Source organism: Paramormyrops kingsleyae, chromosome 19, assembly GCF_048594095.1.
Source record: "Paramormyrops kingsleyae isolate MSU_618 chromosome 19, PKINGS_0.4, whole genome shotgun sequence".
In the NCBI taxonomy this organism is placed as follows: domain Eukaryota; kingdom Metazoa; phylum Chordata; class Actinopteri; order Osteoglossiformes; family Mormyridae; genus Paramormyrops; species Paramormyrops kingsleyae.
Genome location: NC_132815.1, coordinates 21331177 through 21350630, shown reverse-complemented (window position 1 = coordinate 21350630; position 19454 = coordinate 21331177). Strand labels below are relative to the sequence as shown.

At 43.3% G+C, this 19454-nt stretch overlaps 2 protein-coding genes across 6 annotated transcripts in view; one reads left to right on the top strand and one right to left on the bottom strand.

Moving 5' to 3' along the window:
- LOC111859957 (alpha-actinin-1-like) overlaps window positions 1–7360 on the bottom strand; it is a 30081-nt gene extending 22721 nt beyond the window's left edge. For 3 of the 5 annotated variants that reach the window (XM_023843164.2, XM_023843161.2, XM_023843163.2), the window contains exon 1: window positions 6994–7360. In XM_023843164.2, coding sequence (XP_023698932.1) covers window positions 6994–7095 — 102 coding nt within the window. In that variant the 5' untranslated portion in view covers window positions 7096–7360. The remainder of the gene's footprint in view (window positions 1–6993) is intronic. The other 2 variants (XM_023843160.2, XM_023843162.2) reach the window with 1 other exon arrangement.
- A 6244-nt stretch (window positions 7361–13604) lies between these two features.
- On the top strand, window positions 13605–19155 carry LOC111859946 (thioredoxin-related transmembrane protein 1-like). Its single transcript, XM_023843134.2, has 8 exons — window positions 13605–13822; window positions 14078–14193; window positions 14496–14541; window positions 15395–15523; window positions 15762–15807; window positions 16829–16930; window positions 17317–17386; window positions 17740–19155. Exons 1-8 carry the CDS (start codon window positions 13629–13631, stop codon window positions 17925–17927), a joined length of 891 nt encoding a protein of 296 aa, XP_023698902.1. The 5' UTR covers window positions 13605–13628; the 3' UTR covers window positions 17928–19155.
- Window positions 19156–19454: the final 299 nt, after the last annotated feature.

Sequence of the window (19454 nt, the reverse complement as noted above, 5' to 3'; positions counted from 1 at the left end):
ATAACCAGCAGCCGTCTGTGGTTATTGCCCGGCTGGTAAGGAATCATTGCCCGGCATCCCCTCTTTTCCAGTTCTACCTACACTGTGCTGATGCAGGAGTTTATTTCTGGGTGTTGGCCAGAAACCCGCTCGCGGTGCTCGGTCAGTGTCACCGGGCTCCGCCCACACCGCATGGTGCCTGAGCTGGCGTTTGGCTCGTGGTTTCAAAACATTTCCTACACCCAGCAGAAAGCACCTTTTGGTAAAGTTACACCACAATAACGCTAACGACAATCAGTGTGCTCACACGCACACACACGCTCACACGCACGCACACGCTCACACGCACGCACGCACACACACAGCAGCTGGGGTTACCCACTCTGCCTGGCTTTAATATGGTTCCCGCTCATCTCGCTGCCCTTTGATCTGATTCAGGGTTTAATATTCAGCTCTACCACCAAAAAGGAAAGGCCGGGCATCAAAGGAGTGACCCCCCCCCCCCCCCCCCCGCCGTAAACCCCCACCACATCCCATCCCTTCTCCCTTTCGGAAAATCTGACGCTCGTCAAGGGCCCTACTACCCGTCACCAACCGGGCAGCAGACTCCTGTCCATCGGAACCTTAAGATAGCACCTAATTGTGTGGTACACTCAACACCAAGATGTTCAGTTGGACGTTGGGATGTATGGGAGGAGGAAGGGGTGTATGGTACAAGCCTCCAATGTTAAGTCCCGTGGCGGAACATTATGATGTGACAGTGTGGCCATTTTGGGGTGTCACCCTAGCCTAGCGGGTGCTAATCTATTTGGTCGCATTAAAAAAAACACAAGCATGTTTTCACGTCAGTGACACGCAAGCTTCTGCGTGGTTCGGCTTGTTCGAATATGCTGGTGCACGCAAGTTGTGTGACAGCGTGCTGAGCTGCATGAGTCTCTGTACAGATCTCTGTCTTGAGGCTTCCTGTGAGACCCGCTATGAAATACTCCCTGTTCTGAGAGGGAAAAAAAAAAAAGACAGAATGCAGTCAAGGAGGTTGCCATAGTAACCGCAAAAGCTGAAAATTCATAAACGGAAGCGTCATGGCACAGCATCTGCCAAACTGCATGTCCTGCTCTCTCATAAGAAGTGTAGACGTGCACTGCTGGGTTTGAAATTATCGCCCTTTCCACCGAGGGAGGAGCATTTCCCATCTTACGCCTCGCTAACCCCAGTTACATTATCGCCACGGTGACAAACGGTCAGGATGTTCAGATCGTAAAGAAAGGACGTTCCCCTCATGCCACTCGTGTTTCTGCTTAAGTGCTGATAAATTCTGCATCCGTCGCATTTCTGGCATGTATCTTCATTGAGTGTGTAAAATGCTGAAGTAGCTAAGGGAAAAAAGAGACAGTAATTCTCTTAATCTTGACGGAAACAGTCGAATAAGAAGTGAAGAAAGAGATGAAGGTGAAGATGATATACAATTATTTCAGGCAAGCGGTCACGATGCTGCGATGTTGCATTGTTCAGTTAAAATGCGACATCCACAGCTTAGGGTGCTTCTGCAGCTAGTCCATCAGAGCATTGGTACAAATCCTACAGTAGATTCCCAAGGGGAAAAGGCAAACCCAGAGTAATGTACATTTAAGAGTGAAACAGAGAGGAAGACTACGAGGTTTATAGGAGTCGTTAGCCTGAATGTTAAGGATGGGCCAGAGTCTGACCTAAAGCTCACACCGTAACCATTTAGGGAAAACATCTTAATTAAAATGACAGCAGCAGTTTATCTGTGAGAAGATCCACATTTTGGCAAAGGCCTGTGTTTGTACTGCTCTATCAGCAGCACAGGAAGCAATCGTAGCACCGAGAGGTAGTCAGCATGAAAGTAACCGTTACGGTGCGGAGTCGTGGTGTCGGGGTAATGGAAACGCCGTTTTACACCTCCACCGCTGACAGCCTCGCTCGGCCAATCACACAGGGAATACAGGCAAATCTCAGGCGGCCAAATAACAGTCACGGAGCCATCCATTTCCTCACATGCTCGCTGCGGGGCACGAGGTGCAGCCCCATTAGTCAGACTGAAAAAGAGGGGAAGATGACAGAGAAGAGGAGTCTGAATTCAGGACTTTTTAATAATGCAGTCTGGTAAGATGTCAATCATTATTCCATCCATCCTCTAACGGCCTGTCCTGGTCAGGTTCCGAGGTTGACAGGATGCCATCATCATTCAATCATTATTGAAAAAGGAAAAATATATAGTAACTGGTTCAGACTGTTTAGTTGATTAGTCTTGCTGTACTGCAGCTCCCAAAAAGGTATGTTTTTCATCTGTGTAATTCTGGGTTTAAAATAAACTTTTTTTGAAGGAAAATTATCGGCCATCAGTGCAACAATGAATCAGCGGCCCGGTGTGACTCTGCTCGCTGTTCCGCTGAGCCCTGGGAGTACAGAGACGCGTCACGCCAGGCCGCAGCCCAGCAACGGTCCCAGACCGTGCGAGACGCGGAGGGTCCGGCTCCGGCCCGTCTTATCCCAAACTGCCTGCGCGTCGTTGGCATCTCAGTCACCATAAATGGTCAGAGACCGGCCTGAAAAGCAGAAATCTCTGGAATGTGCTGGAAAGAAACTCCGGGATGTTAGCGGTATGTTTGTCTTTGATTCTGCTCACTGATGTCAAGGAAAAACAGGCTCGTTCTCATCTGATCACACTCACTGCTTTCAGGCACTTTGAATTTCCCATGTAATGGATCTGCGGACGCTACCAATCGGATTACTTATTTAAGTATTGCATTAATAAATGAAGCAGGTACTTATTAACTGAGGTGTATGACGATACCCCAACAAGCATTAAAATAACGAGACCGTGCATAAGGATTAGAAAGTTCTAGGCACGCCCGACCTGCTCTGGGCCACACACTTCCATCCTCTCCCCATTTTGTCGAATCATTCCTCATTTTTCATGCATGTGTCAAAGCTCTTGCCAACATTTTTTCCCCAAACAATTCCTATTTAAAATATCTTCCCCGGGCTCCACCATCACTACGCTGTGGTATTACAACTATTGTGTGTTTAATTAAAGCATCCAAATCGATCTAACATTCTCCATATTCGCTAATTCACTGCTCTGTGCTATTTAAGGAAAGGTACACAAACAGGGTCACTGTGCTGCCTTTTTAAGTTTGAACTATATCAGTGTAGAGGATCTGCGTCTATTTATGATAATTACAAAACTGGTCATTTAGCTGCAGTACAGAAGGTAGGTCTTCACTGATATTCCGATGGTCACTAATTGTGTCTCACACTACTGCACTTTAATTGTTTATAGAACCCTTATTCAGCGTAACTGATAAATCTGAACTATTCCCTCATAATGGATCATAACTTGTGCATGACTGCAAAGAAAGTCTGCTTTCACTATTTACATAGTGTATGACAATCAGTGTTTTGATTTTACTTTCTCTTCGTTATGTCATTTTATTGGAACTGTGCCAAATCAATACTCAGTAATTATTAATTTTATTGTTCCCAGACTGATATTTGCTTTAGCGCATAAGTAGTTTAATAAATACCCAGTGAGCGGCCAAAAATGGGGATTTCCCATAGATGCCATTTCACATCTCCCAGTTCCACAAATCAATGGCATTCTCTAAAGTCTAGCCACTGAAATAAATATTTGACCCAATTACCGGCACCAAACAGAGTGAAAAGCCCCGCCCAAGTCTTTCTGCTGTACGGACTCAGGGTGGTGCTCCACTGCTTCGCAGTCATTCATCTCTACTTCCACTCAGTTTAGTTCAGTTTACTCTTACACATCACCCTTCTGAATACAGTCACCCCACAGAGCTCAAGAAAGATCTGGTAACAAAGCCAACAGTGGGTTTGGAATGAACTAGTGCAGAAGAATGAATGACATGACAGACAGACATAACAATGAATGACAATAAAATGTCATGTGATACTAAAAGTCAAGTGGAAAAATGAAAAAAGATAACAGACACTAAACAAAAACTTGTCTTGTGGTTATAGGGGAGACAAAAAACAACTTCTCTGGTTTCAAGGGCAGTGGGCTACCTAACCCTCTGCAAAGCTGATCTTAAGTCTAACAGATGATGTTTTACCTTGGAATAAACCATGACTATCACAGATGTGGTTATTCTATACCAAAAACATTGATGAGAACCTATAACCAAATCTATATTCTGGCACCTATCAAACAAACACAAAAGCAAACCAAGAAGTCAAGCGTATTTCCACAAAAAAAAAAGAGAGCGACAGATCTATACCCTCTGAGGCACAGACTTTTCATGTGGATAAGGCCTATACTCTCAAGATTTTTAGCTGTTTAACAGAGTGCCACTTTACCTTCTTAAATTAAATTTCTTAAAAATTATTTTTAGTCATTGTACTGCAGCCAGACATGGAAACAAAAACCACACATGTTTATAATTCAATCTGGGCTTCGTGCATATCAGCTCTGTCAGAACTTCAAAGGGTGTCAGAGCAGAAAGCATCACTTTGACTGATTCTCATATCACACAGTGCTTCGGAGATTCAAAATGATCCAGCGCACGTCACCCTGGGGACGACAGGGAGACCGGAAAAGACAAAAACAAGAGGGCGATACTGCGGAAGTACAGAGACCGAAGAATCCAGTGGGTTTGGCTGCCACAGATTCAGCAAGAGAATCGTCTGGTTTGAGCAGGCCATCTGTAAGGCTACCAGACTCGCAGGAATAACTAGGAAGTGTCTGATCCCAAAGCGTCCTGACAAATCGCTGCATGATTTCAAGGAACTGACAAGTCAAGTAATTTCTTTCCAAACAAATACCTTTGAGTATAGATTATTTCTGCACATGTTAGAGTGGCATATTAAAACTGTTTCATTACCTGGTTACAGGAGTCGTACCAGTGAGCATTTAGCTACATTCCGAAAGACTCTTTAATGTTTCTGAACAGCACAGTCACAAAAAACAATGGACCAAACCAGATAATGCTGGGAATATCCACATTCTACCATTACAGTACAGGACTGTTATTGTAAAAAAGCTGAAATCACCAGGAGACACTAAGATAAGGTGACTTTAAGGTGTGATTGGCATCATTTCCTGTGGACATTGAGGAAATAGTCTGCTGATGAACAAAGGGAATCGTTTTGGACGGGATCCCCATCCAGCACAGAAACACACCGGCAGTGAGGCTGAGCCGTATCTCGCGGGCAGGGCGGCACAGACACAACGTGGATAGGAGTCAAAGACGGATGCGGGGTGGTTCCGCAGGAAGCTGGTGCCGTTCGTTCCCAAGGAATTCCTTCAGTTCACTCCAGGTTCAGAGAAGCTCAGAGCGCTGACGTATGCTGCACAGGCATGTGCGCCAAAGCGCCAGTATCCCAGAACACCCAGCGGCGAGGAAGCTCTGCCTCGCGTGATGCAGATAATTACCTGAGGCATCGACACATCATGCTGCATTAACTTTGCCTTCCAGTGGACTGGAACCAAGCCAGGTCGGCAAAAATGGGCCCTCACACGGTGATGGGACAGCAAGAGCCTTCCATTACTGCATCTGGCTATTCTGGGGGGGGGGTTCCATTGCATGCACCATCACCTACCCCTCCCCCTCACTCTGCCAGTGGTTTATGCCATTCCTACTTAATCTTAGCCTCTCATCAGTGACATTCGGGTAACATCATTTTTTTTTCTAAACTAACCAATAAAAATATATTTTCCCATGAATCCCAGTAAGAACGAGCAAACCACATTCAAGTACAAACTGTGTAAGCGTTATTTAATGCTATAGTAAATATCTGTATCTGATTTTACAGGTTTTTTTTTCAGCCTTGATGCTGTTTGCATGAATTATTTGTAAAACTTTCTAGTGGTAGGCCATAAAGACACAACTTTTCATTATAAAAAGGATAAGATTTTTTTTCTTGAGCTTATTACCATTTTGGGGTACACTAGTTCTCAGGAATGCCCAAGCCAAAAACCACAAGGCTTACTCAGAATCTTAAAATCAGAAAAAAAGTTTCCATTCTAAAAACCAAGTAAAGCGTGGGAGCGACTGATCAGGAAAGGAGAAATATTTCACATATTCACTAAATTCCTCAAATGTCTTATAAATTGCGAGGAAGACACCCCTCGCGATTTAAGGACTCGGTGACAGAGATTAGCTGCCAACAGTAACACGCAACGTAAGGCGCCCTTTTAATACAATCTGATCTAATGCAATCTATCCCCCTCCATGATAAGATTCAGGAAGTAAACATTAAATGTTAAAAAGGTGTGGGTCCGATCTGTCTGTCTGACATTGAAACTGAGTGCTCGGGAGGTGGACGTTATACAAAATACAGTCACTAAGCACTCTAAACACACGATTTAGGAAATAATTAATAACACGATCTGGGCAGTTTAACTACACATGGGCGATATTGTGATGTATGACTCACCGACACAAGTCTGAGCTGCTCTGACAGGCGAGATTTTAGGTAGAAATTTTTAATAGCTTTGGGCGCGCTTTCTTTACAGTCCTTAACTATAAAGATTTTCGTATGTAAATAGAGAAGACATACTAAGAGACTGATTTTAAAAACCTTCCCAGTGAAGAGAAACTAATTCGCTTATAATGCTGGGAGTTTAAATAAATTCGTAATCTCTTTTTTTTTTTTTATCAGCACAAACATGACGAGAGAAAGAAAAAAAGCACACCAACAAGACATTACGGCAGTCGTTAAGTCCTTACGAATATAAATTACATGACGGAAAACAAACTAAACATTTGGAATTTAAATAAACGGAGTAGAAACGCCGATGGCCGGTGGTGCAAAACCGCGCTTATTTGCCAAGTAAACCGGTCAGAACTATATCGGTGTGATAAAAAAAATGCATCGTCGCACCGCAAAGAAAGAAAGCGGATTATTCAGGAGGTACGCGCGGTGGGCAGTGAAGATGAAGGAAGCCCAGGAACTGCATGCATGTTGCTGCACGTCGAAATTATACGAGCACCTCTCCTTTTTAACACATGCAGGATCACTTAATACCTTTCTCTGCTGCTTCTCCCACGCCGGGTCCAAGAGGAGATCCCGGTCCCAGTCATCCTCCTGCTGTCTGTAATCGTTAGTCTCCCCATCGTAATGATCCATAGTGAAATACGCGCTCTCCTGCTCACGGTGCTGCCCCAGTTGCCTCCACGGTGAAATGATGTTGCGGCGACGCAGCTCCCCCGATCACTGCCGTCTGAGGCGAGGCGTCGGGCGTCACGATGCCGCTGGCTAGATCCGGCTGCCTGTTTATCTCCGTCTCTTTATCTGGACACACACCGAGCCCAGAGTCACATCCGACCGCTCCCGTCACAGGGCCACCGTAAGGCAAATAGGTGGTGAGAACTTTCTCTAAAAGAATAAAATAAATCCATGACGACACCGGCTTCCTGATTGGTTGGAAGACTTTTCTTGAACCCGCCCTCCAGCCCTGCTGGCGACATGATTGGACGGTCTGCCTGTCAGTACAGTGATGGATTATTCCCAATACTACTGGCTATGCTCGCCGTCCACAGCTCTCCGTTGCATAGCCCGTGCGGTTGCACACCCACTCAGATATTCGGCACCCGTCCATTCTGTGCTTATTGGAGTTTTAATGAATGCCGTCTCCCTAACCCTCTGGAAATATAATCCAGGCCTCGGTATTTTAAATCACTTGAACAGCCTAGGATGTAACTCTCCACCTTGACATGCAAAGCCAAACTGATAAAAAAAAGCGCTGACATAGGCCATGTAAATAAATGCCGGAAATATCTTGCAACACTAAAATGTCCTTGGAAAAGTATTCTGTTTGTTATTGCCGAAAATCCAGCATCTGTATCTATGTTGCCTGTAAACAACATATATGACGTATTCAAAAACACTTCTGTTCATTAAAATTCAAGGGTTATAATGAACCACTTCATTAATTTTACATAATTTAAAAATACGCAGACACCTTGGAAAGTACAGTAATACTCACACTATAAAGGTAATTCAGAACAGTGATATTTTTGAATTGTGGTACACCACACTATCACAGCTAAATACATGTAAGATCAGACCCAGAACTGCGGCCACAGGAGTTCAAACCTGCCACAGAGGCTGGTTTTGTAAAAATAAGCCACACAAACATTGTCATGGACTCTGAGGGAAACAGTACAAAAGACAGACCAAAGGTGCCCAAAAATGCGAAGACTTTAAAACCAAGTTTCATTGAAATTTACTGCACCGGTGTGAGAGTATACCTCAGACCGGGCATTTACACTTCTTGGTGTCAGTTGTGACATTTGTAGCCAGAAGATTACTTATACCAGGCTAATTCTTATACCACAATTTAATAATTATTTTAAGCAATTATATTTTTATCTCTCCCTTTTGAAGAATAAAGACATTGCTCTATACTTTTTCATGCTCGCGAATATGTATCCTAGCAACATGGCTATCTGACAGTTGCATAACAGACAGAGAAGCAAGTTTGGGGGTGAATATTCAATGCTATTGTGGAAGATTCCTCTTTTTGGTTCACTTTGTCTATTAATTCAGACGTAGCTATTTCTGTGGCGATATAGGAGTAATTACATGGCCGTATTCACAATTTTGGTCATCTGCACTTCAACATGAGCAAAACCATGTAATTGTGCTCCTAGTAATGTCTGTAGTATATATTTTTTTGCTTTAATTAAGGGTTACTCACACATGTACATGGTTCTATTTATATATTTCATTTGTGGTGACACAAACTTGCTTGATATTTTTATATGGACCACAACATGTAGAAATAGTGATTGATGGGCTACATTTGCAGCAGATGGACTGTATGCTCAAACCTCCTGGGCTCTTTGCTGCATCACTACCATAAAATTTACAGATGGGAAGTGTAAAAATGTATGCAAGTCACTTTGGATATTTTTGGCTGTCTAACAAATATGGGCTGCCTCAGTTTTAGTGAGGTCAGTGTAATCCCAGACATTTTTCGTCCCACTAAGCAGGGTTGCATTCTTCACATCTAATGTCTCTGTTTCCCCCAAGTCACCCACCCTGAATTTACTTTCCAAAGTATGCGAACGGCCACAACGGACTGCCAAAACTTGGGCTGCAATGTAAACATGACAAACAGTAGGCCAGGTCTCCCTGCCTTGTAAGGTAAGACTTTGGTTCACAAAGCCATAGACATGCGTTGTGGCCACAGCCCCCCCGGAGGGGCAGAAAGGTGGGAAGCTCCTGCTTCCTTATATGGGCAAACTTACAATGGATGAGCATTTGGAAGGGTGATGTCATAGATAAAATGCAAGGAATGCTCCCTCATTTATGGATCGCTACTTAAAGAGGAAGCATATTTATACAACTAAGAAAACTTCCTCGGTAAGTGCAATCCAGAGCGTTGCCGTGATAGTCTAAAGCACTGAAGATTAAAGTGTATAATTAAAATGAATATTTCTATAACCATCACATAAGGCCCATATTTTTCCCTTCTTTGATCCAATATGCTAGCATTGCATATACTGGATCTTATGTGATTCCTATACAGACAGTTAATGAGCCGTTTAAAATTAAACCATTTAATAAAACGGTCATGTTCTCATTTCCTCCAAACTAAACATGTGTCAAAAGACCTTTCAGAAAAGACGAGTAAACGGTGAGTCTTGTGAAGTCTTTTGCACAACTGACCTAGAATCATCACTTCCTAAATGCTCTCTTCCCAGAATCGACAAATGCAATGAAGTGAAATCATGCAGTACATAGTTCCCTGTCCAAATACCTCTTCAGTCAGGATTGTTTAATGCACTTTAGAAACCATTAAAATCACACATGCAGAAAGGTCACCACGATTGCATTTGAAGGCCCAGGTCTGATAGCAGTACAGTATTTGTGTGTGTGAAGGTGGAGCCTAAACTGACAGGAGCCATAAATTGTTTAAATGAGCTGAATAAGGCTGAGCTCCATCTGCTCTGCTCTTCCTGCTGCTCCTTTTTGTAATACAGATACTGCAAAGCACAAAGATGAACCTTCAAATGGGGAACTGAAAATCAATGAGGAGTTCATAGTGAAGTTTTATGCTTTACGTTTCACAGGAATATTAGGTTTACCAAAGGCCGGCACTGAATAGCATGCACTTTCCAAAGGTCCATTCTCCTCATATCTGTTTTGATGACACATTCGCATTCCGAGTGTTGAATTGGAGCCTAGCCTGGGAAGCAGAGAGCATTAGGCAGGCCTCTAGTCCATCACAGGTCGCATGAGAACATTACTATACCTTTGTATGAGAGGCTTTAAATGTGGCTGAAACGTGGATAAAAATAGCGTGCCTTGTTCTTCTATGATTCACGGGGAAGTGCACCTCTTTGATTTCACATGTGCATCGCACGCACACATATGAAATCCTCTCATTCATCGTTCTGTTCCACAAAACGTTTCACATCAAGAATCTACCGTGTAAGCTACGGTCGCCTTCGCTGAATAAGTGTCCACAGGAAAGGTAAACGACATCAGGAACTGTCCCCAGTCACGTGACATGTTCCATTCTGCAACAGACAACAGGCAAATTTCATTGGGTTAACGGCCCACACCAATCAATGGCGATAAGCTTCCAGACCCGCGGCTGCATCACTAAAGCAGAATATTCCCAGATGAACCTTGTAACTCACATGCAAATCCAACAGACACAGATAAAACTCATCAAATTCACTAGCGGATTTCAATTTCCCTTGCGTGAGCCGGTGTTAAAAAAAAAAAGTTTTAAAAGCAATTTACATCATTTAGTTAAATAATGATGAAACCAAAGCAAAGAAACGTTTTTTGTCATTAAATCTAGAACTTTATGGGGGGAAAAAAACATATAAATATAATCTAAATTTGATAACTTTAATAAAATGAACTTGTAGGCCGCATAGTATGTAGAAGTCACTGCCACCCCTGGTAAATTTAATACAATCAAAACCACTAACGGTCAGAGCGTGACATGCGTCCGCTGCAATAGTACGAGGTAACGGTGAAAATTAGGTTTCAGAAGCAAAAGTTGTTAAATTTTACAGTGAAGTAATTTCAAAAAGGATGTGAAATATGGAAGCAGAAGTGATAAAAACAATGACGGTAGTCTACATTCAGAAGCAGAATAAATTGATAACGGAGGGAACCACAAACATCGCATAGTTCAGACTGAAAATTCTTAACGCTGGTACGGGTAAAATCAGACACACGTGTCATGTGCAGCGGAGATGCTTAAAGATACGGTTAAGTTTCCCCAGACATATGGACAGAGAAAAACCATATGTGCCGAGACTAATCCTTCAAGCGGTTAACATGTTACGAACGGGACACCAGCTGAAAGTGACGCTCCGACCTCCCAGAGAGAGATCAGGGAATATGATAACTGAAGCAGAATAAAATATGGCCTTTACACAATGCTACATCCTGGGCCAAAAGAAGCTGGAGAAAGAATCATACATCATATGCAGGATGGCTCCCAGATGGGAGGATCGTATTCTGAACAATATTTCTACGGTGAGAAAAAAATTGGGAGAATGCCATGTATGGCAGCACACATATCCAAGAATACACATATGAAAAACAATCTCGTTAACACATGCATGTGGTTTCCTCAAAACTCCCCAAATTACATATGTAAATATATTTCATGTATACAATGTATATTATGTTATTATTTAAATTATACATATTTTTTATTTCCATATAAAAGCACAATCTTTTAAGTGTATAATAATCAGTGATACTTTCAGTGATTCAGTATTTTGAAATACTTTTTAATTGGTTTTAACCTTGAAAAATGTAATATTGCATGTGTCAGATCATAAAATATTATTTTAAATAGCATTTTTGTAATGTTCTGTAGATTAAGCACGCTCCCTTTTCTCAGAGTACGCTGGCTCCTCCTGCTGGTAAAGACGATGCAATGCAGGTTACGATTATCCCCGCGTGGTAGTGTTTGCGCAGTCCAGTCTTATGTCAATCAGTGTGCATTTTGAATAAGGACAGTTAGAAAAGAGGTGATTTTTTTTTAAGTTTACTGATGAGTTAAAGTGATCTCTTTACCTTTGGAAGGCTTCCATCACCAGAGATTTTTTAATACACAATGTACTGTACACTTCTTACCGTACACTCAGTTAGTTACCCTGTACTTGTGAGTGGTTGGAAAATGGATGGATGCATACGCAATGTATTGCTTTTTGTGTTTTTTATTTTATTTTTCAAGACCCATCTGTGAGAGTTTTACCGTGGGGAGCTCATTGGCCGCGAGCTTCTATCAAGACTAATTGGTCTATTGCTCCAGTCCACCTCAGTCCTCACCATTTTTGGTGTGTGTGTGTATATATATATATATATTCCCAGTACCTATCGTACACAAATAGTTTGTACGATAGGTTTTGAAGCCGAGCGCACGTAAAAACAAGAAAAACAAGGAGCGCATGTGTGCCATATGATTTTTGATGATACTTGGCGCTCGTAATCCAGGACTTGCTCGGTTTCCAAGTCAAAATTTATTAAAAATCTTTGCTCGTCTTGCCGAACACTCGTAAACCGCGTTACTTGTAATCCGAGGTTCCACTGTATCATGGTTTTCGGTCAATGTTGTCTTTGCAGGTTTTATGGGAGTGTAACGCTAAACCTTGCAGTTGTCTGTATAGAGCAACAGATGGGTAAACCTGCACTGGGAATCATCTGGTTGGCCTCCTTGATCTTGAATATAGAAGTTGATCCTCTGTGTTGGTCAAGCATTCATGTGTGTACGAGTGATCAATCAGGAGACTACAGATGACCCCATAGTACAAAAACAAGAAATGTCATTGTGAAATCGCATATGTTAGGTTTCCATTGTCCAGCAAAGGACAAACAGTCTAGTTTTGCTTGTAATTTACCTTAAGTATCCTTTTCTTTTGTACTCAGAGGTTATGTTAAAAAATTCAGTCATGTTTTTAGGATGTCCTAATTCCTGTTTTTCTTTTGGATGTCCAAATAGTAATTAACAGCAAAAGAAGACACTGTGGTGACACACCAGAATCTGCCTGAAATATGAAGTTGCATTTGGGGCTGTTAGCTTTATTTAACTTTAAAAATGGCCTGTGATAGCAAGAGATTAAGTGCACGTCGCTGGAAAAACACATTTCTCATGAAAGTGAAAAGTAAGCATCAAATTAATATATATAAACGGTTATCAAATGTGAATGGATGTGCCGGATGCTAATGAAGGATCAAATGATATACTATGCAGCTACCTAATGATGAAGCATTGTTAAGTTATTAAATATCAAGTTATTATTCGTAGTGAGTTATTAATAAAGCCTTAGTGTCATTAATAAGTCGTCGAAAATCATTTCACTATTGAGGTTTAAATACTTCTATGAACCAGTGCTCTGAGTGATTACTTTATAATTATGCTTAAAATGGTGATAACAAACCATGCCGGTAGATTTAGCTACTCTCGTTACACATCACAAGACCTAATATAATTACTTTGAACTGAAACCTCCACCGAAAACCTTTTCTAGGTAAAAGCAGATTTTTTGTTGTTGTATGACAGTTTTCAGCGGTTGGCGTTTCCGCGGAAACAGCTGCCGCGTCTGATTGGCGGAGAGCGAGGAGGGCGGAGCGTCGTGCTAGAATACGGCGTTACGGAAGCCGCAGTGCTGCACCCGAACATGGCGCTCCTGCCCGCCCGTGTGCTGGAGGCCGCCCTTACCCGGTGTCGATCGGCGCCGCACCTTCTGCTGTTTTGCATCGTTTTTGCCGTTTTGCTTAAGTCGCGTCCCGTGCTAGGCAAAAAGAGTCAGCCTAAAGAGATCACTGACAGTAACTGGGAGGAAATTCTGCAAGGAGAATGGATGATAGAATTGTAAGTTTCATTACTTCCCACACATGCGCAAAAAAATGTTCTGGACGTGGGCTGAATGGTATACCTGTGATGCCCGAGTAGGCGATAATAAGTCGATATAAAGGATAATTAGAAAAATAAAACTCAGGAACCGCACTGGATTTAATAGTCTTTTAATGCCAGGTACTGCTGTGAAAATTTTGTAACCCATTTCCTGCTGAGGAGTACCTATAAATATATCTTGATTTAGGGTTCCGTTCTTATTTTTATTGCCAGCTTTGCTCCTTGGTGTCCAGCCTGCAAACAACTGCAGCCAGTCTGGGATGAGTTTGCAGAGTGGGGAGATGACCTGGGCATTAACATCGCCAAAGTGGACATCACTGAACAGCCCGGTACTGTAGAACCCAACGAAGTCATATAGCGAGGCTATTAGCATCAGATCTTTTTAAAGGTGTGCATCTTTAAAGTCTTTTAATCGCTGGATTAAAACAGATCCCCGGTTATCGCTGGCCTTCTGTCCCGGGCGTGCTGTTTTAAGCGCTCCGATTAACCTTATTAAGGTCACGATTAATAGGGTTGGGCATTAAGAAACAATGGTGACTCGAACTCATGCAGTTGCTGTTTCGAGATTGTGTCTATCTGGCTGGTCTTGTATCTGACCTCTTTATTGACATACTGCATGTCTCTGCTGCAGGCCTGAGTGGGCGATTTGCTGTCACATCCCTTCCTACAATCTACCAGTGAGTTCCTCATTTGACCTTACTTCAAGAGAGCCTGTGCTGAATGTTTAGATTATCACAGCAGCAGACAGATTATACAGTACACCCAGTGCTTTTGAGTGGTGCAGCAGAGGTTTAAGTTTGGTCTAAATGAAGGATTCTCTCCCACATTTTCACACTGATTATAGGTAAGCATTCATACAAGATTTCTGAAAGTATGTCACTCGCAGTCTGGCTGCTCTGCTCTTTCACTTGTTACTCATCATTCAGTTGAATGCAGCACTTGAACCTAAATTGTCTCTGATAACTCCATGATTATCACCCCTACGCCGCTTTGGACGAAAGCTTCTGGTAAATAAATGTAAATGTAATGGGCTATTTGTGTGCTGCTTGTGAAACTTGCACCATATGAGGTAATGTTGTATATTTTGCTAGAGGACGTTTGTTTTTTTATATATATATATATATCTCCTTGTGCCTTGCACTGGGATAAGGGTGCTTTTTTTTAGCATGTTAAGCCCTTTTGTTCAGGCATTCTTCAGGTTGTTGGCCACATGGTGGTCAGGATCAAAACGTAAACGATTGTTTTGACTTGTCAATGTCAAAACGTAGTTATACGTGGAGAATGGGAGACTTGCTTCTGGATTCTGCATTTATTATTTAGCCGATTGGTTATTATTGTTAGTGAAGCACCGCTCTGAAAGCAGGGCCAGCCAGGGTTAAGGACCTCGCTCAAGGACCTGATTGCGAAATCTCTTTGCCAACCATGGGATTTGAACCAGAGGTCTTCTGGCTATAGTGGCCTAGCCTGCTGAGCCACATATCACATCCCCGTGCCTTCAGCCTCGGTTTAAAACCTCGCTGTGCATTTCAGCTGTAAGGACGGCGAGTTCCGGGTCTACGATGGAGCCAGGACCAAGGATGACTTCTTGGGCTTCATCGATGAGAAGAAGTGGCAGAACATCAAGCCCATGTCCTCCTGGCTGGGACCCTCCTCCTTCCTGTGAGTGTGTGTCGGGCCTCCAAGGCGTCTGTCCTGTGGATGCGCATAGATCCTTTGGTGTCCTTGTGCTTTTTGAGTTCTAGTGGCACTGATTTCCAGGGATGTCCTTCAGATAAGTTAACTGTCTGCTGCCGCCTTCTGTGCTTACAGCATCCCTTATCTAATGCAGCCGTGTCAGATGATTCAGGAGTTGCATGGTTGTCTGATACTGTACCTGCTTCTCGTGTTCATTTTGCAGGATGAATGGCATTTCTGCAGTCTTCAGGCTCTCGGTGTCCATTCGGGTACTGTGACGTGATATTTCATTTTTGTTTTTCACTGAACGTTACCCACATTTTGTCACCCTACCGTTCTAGGTATGCACCTTAATAACTAACCTAACGGATCATTTAGCTTGTCATCAGGTATCAGGGTTAAAATGTTTGCGTGACGATCCCTGCATGTAGTGTAAACTGGGTTAATTACGTTGACTTTCCCAGTTGGCTGGTGTATTTTGTGCAGTGGAGAATGTCTTGTCATATAAAGTTTGTTCCCTATGCTCGTTAATGAAGTTGTTAGTGATTCTGTCCTAGTGCAAGGTAGGGCTGTACGGTATCACATCGTAATGTATTTATGGTTTTATGGCACATGCGCAATAATCACCAGGGCTTTAGATGACGGGTGAAACATTTGTCCAGACCCCAGATTTTTGGTACTATATGGACATTTACTTACACCCACAATTTTGTAAGCAGATTAGTAGTATGCCTAAAACACTAATGAGATGCGTATTGTAACGTCAAAAAGTTAGTAGTCTGTATTAATTCGGTGTATCCCTATGTTATTTAAGTTTGGATAGCAGAGCACGCCACATGCTCCTGTTTTGGTAAATCATGAATGGGTTGCGCACTGAAGTGGCGGTGAAGAAAGGGACGGCTCATCAGCCATCTTTCAAACATCTTTTAAAAGCAGAAATTGTGGATAAACACGGTAAAGACATTTCGGGTTGTGTCGGTACTTTTTGCAGTTTAAAGTCCCACACGTTTATTAAACATAAGGATGTGCTGAATTTCTACAGATTACTGACATTTTAGGCGTATTCTAATCTGCTTACCAAATTGTGGTTGTAAGTAAACGTTCGTCGAGTACTGAAAAGCTGGCGTCCGGACAAACGTTTCACCCGTCATGTAATTTCCTGGTGGTTGTTGCGCATGTGCCGTATAATCGCGAGTACGTTATGATGTGATGTCATGCAGTCCTAGTGCAAGGCAGCCCTTTCCGTCGCTTTGTAACGCCGTGGCTCCTCTGCCTTGTTCTCCTCTCCAGCAGTGGCACAGCTACCTGACGGAGCAGCTTGGCCTCCCCGCCTGGGGCTCCTACGTCCTCTTCACCTTGGCCGTGCTCTTCACTGGCCTGGCCCTCGGTCTGGTGAGTCCTCGCTGTCACAGTCCTGCAGACCGAGACGCTTCTCTGCGGCCCATGGGCGATGGGGACACACGCAGCTCTACCCGTGGTTTTTAGTAATGGCTGACTGGCAGGTTTGTGAATGGATCAATGAATGAATGAAAGACGCCCAAAGCGCTTCACAGAAGCAATGGGGAGCCACTTCAACCGCCACCACTGTGTAGTAGGGCTGTCACTGTGTAGTAGGGCTGTCACTCTGTAACCGATACATGAACATGATGTGAAAAATTCATATTCGAACTATAATTAATCCATTGGAATTTTAAACTGTCATTGTAGCCTATATTCTGAGGCTCCAGCATGAATTATGTGGTCTCCTTCATCCCCTCATACCCCTATGTCCTCCTCAGATCCTGGTGATCATCACGGATTTTGCCTTCTCCTCCCGCCGCCCCGATCCTCCCCCTGGATACTACCAGCGTTAGTATCCACAACTCTGTGCCTGAAACTGCTGACTGTATCCGCTTATTCTGGGATTGCTCAGTTTTGCTTAAATTCTGTTTTTTGGGGTTTCTGAAGAAAGTCAAGGGACTGTATATTTGTTCCATGGGTTATAAGTGTAATTTTATGTTGATATGTTTTATATTTTATACCTGGGGAAATGTCTGTGTACTGTAGGTAAGCCAGAGAACAGAGAACCGGTCTAACAACAAGCTTGACTGTTTAAAATTCTACTACCTGTAGTATGCATGTAGTTACATGGTGTTTGTGCTTGAGAATGTGTTTGTAAGCTTAATATTCCTTGCTTGTGTCATTACCGTCTTGTGATTCAGGGAGACGGCTCTTGGAACGGGCTCACTTGACAAAACTGGAGGAGGATGAACTGGAGGAGAATGAGGAAGAGGACGAGACTGAGGAAGAGGAGGCTGGCGGCAAGCCAGAACTCAGGGACGAGGACTTCCAGGAGGAATCTCTGCGGAGGAGGTTCCAGGGTCCTGGCAGGGAGGAGGAGGACACCTAGAGGCCAGGATGGGTACTGCAGATGTACCTAGAATGGCCCACCGGGGGATGGGGCACGAGCACAGGCGGCAGAGTTGTATCTTTGTGGGGCTGCCCTGTGAGTTTGGTGTGGTGTGTCCTCCCGGAGCAGCTCACCTGCCCTCCATCGCTCCCTCCCTTCCACTCCCTCCCTTCCACTCCCTCCACGCATGTTCCCCTGGAGACTGTTAACTGTTACTCTTCGGAAGCAATACTGCAGTTTCCTTTAATAGGGACATATCGTGCAGTATTCTTTTTTATTATTGGGTTTTTGAATTTGCCTTTCTTCGCTAATGTTTCTAATTTTAATCTCTGCTAGCTGAGTTGTGCCTGGAGCGCTCTCCCCATGTGCCGGGCCTCCCCCGCCACGCCCTGGACTTCCCGCTGCCCTCGCTGTGGTCTGTTTTTCCACTTATCAGCCAGTTAAATGGCCGCCTCAGATCCCCAGCAGCGTTCCGTCTGGGTCTGTGGGAGGTGGAAGCGTTTAACATCCGCGCTAAGCGATCCGCCGTGCTGGAGTGCCAGAGCGATGCACGCAGCACCATAGCCCACTTCCTGCAGCAGAAATGCAGTAAATGTTAAAGCCTACACCAGCCTCTCATTACTTAGCTCATGTGCCCATTTCATGTCAGTTTGTTGAAATGCATTAAAAGAAGTCCCCCCTCCCCCCCCCCCCCCCCCAGTTTGGAACAGCGCCCTCTACTTTCTGTCTTGGTCGTGAATTTTATAATGGAGTGATCAGCTTTATGTAAATTGGAATAGTTACTTGGCTCCCACAGTGCTGCAGATCCCATGTGCTGTGAGAATATTCTGTAACTTCCATGCTAAACACTAGAGGGAGTTATTCCTTTTAGGATGGTGAAATAAAAGCAGGCAGTTGTTAAACCTAAGACTGACAATTTACATGAATGCACCAAGCAACCAAGTGCAGAATTGAGGAAATCATTCTAAAATTAATATTCAACAAATGGCAATTTTAATGTGAGGTTTTAGTCATTCCTATCCATGCCCTGCACTGTATCCCTAATCATGCCCTGCACTGTATGCATAATCCCCTCTTTAGAGATTTCATTCTTCACTGTCTTGGAGACCAAATTAAACCCCGTTTTGTTTAAACTTAGCTCTTTTTTTAATTCCCCAAAAAAATGTTTTCATTCAAGTTTACTCAAGTTTCTTAAAATAAAAACTTTGATGTTTTGCTGTACCACAAAGTAAGAGTATGTGTTATTTCCATTATTAATCTGTTAATCTGTGTGGGGGAAGGACTGGTGTAGTCAGAAGCGGTTTTGGGCCTTCTAGAGATAACCGTAAGTTTCATTTTCCAGTAGCAGCTGTGTCACGGGGGTCATGGTATTTAAGGGCCCGACCGAAGTTTAAAAATACATTGAAAAATACAGCATTTTTCTAGTGAGGGGGCAGGAATGAGGGAGTGGAAAATTTTGTCCTCTGCTTTGGAGATGCTTGAAAATTCCGACGCAATGGAGGTTTTCACTGTGATGTGTGAATATTA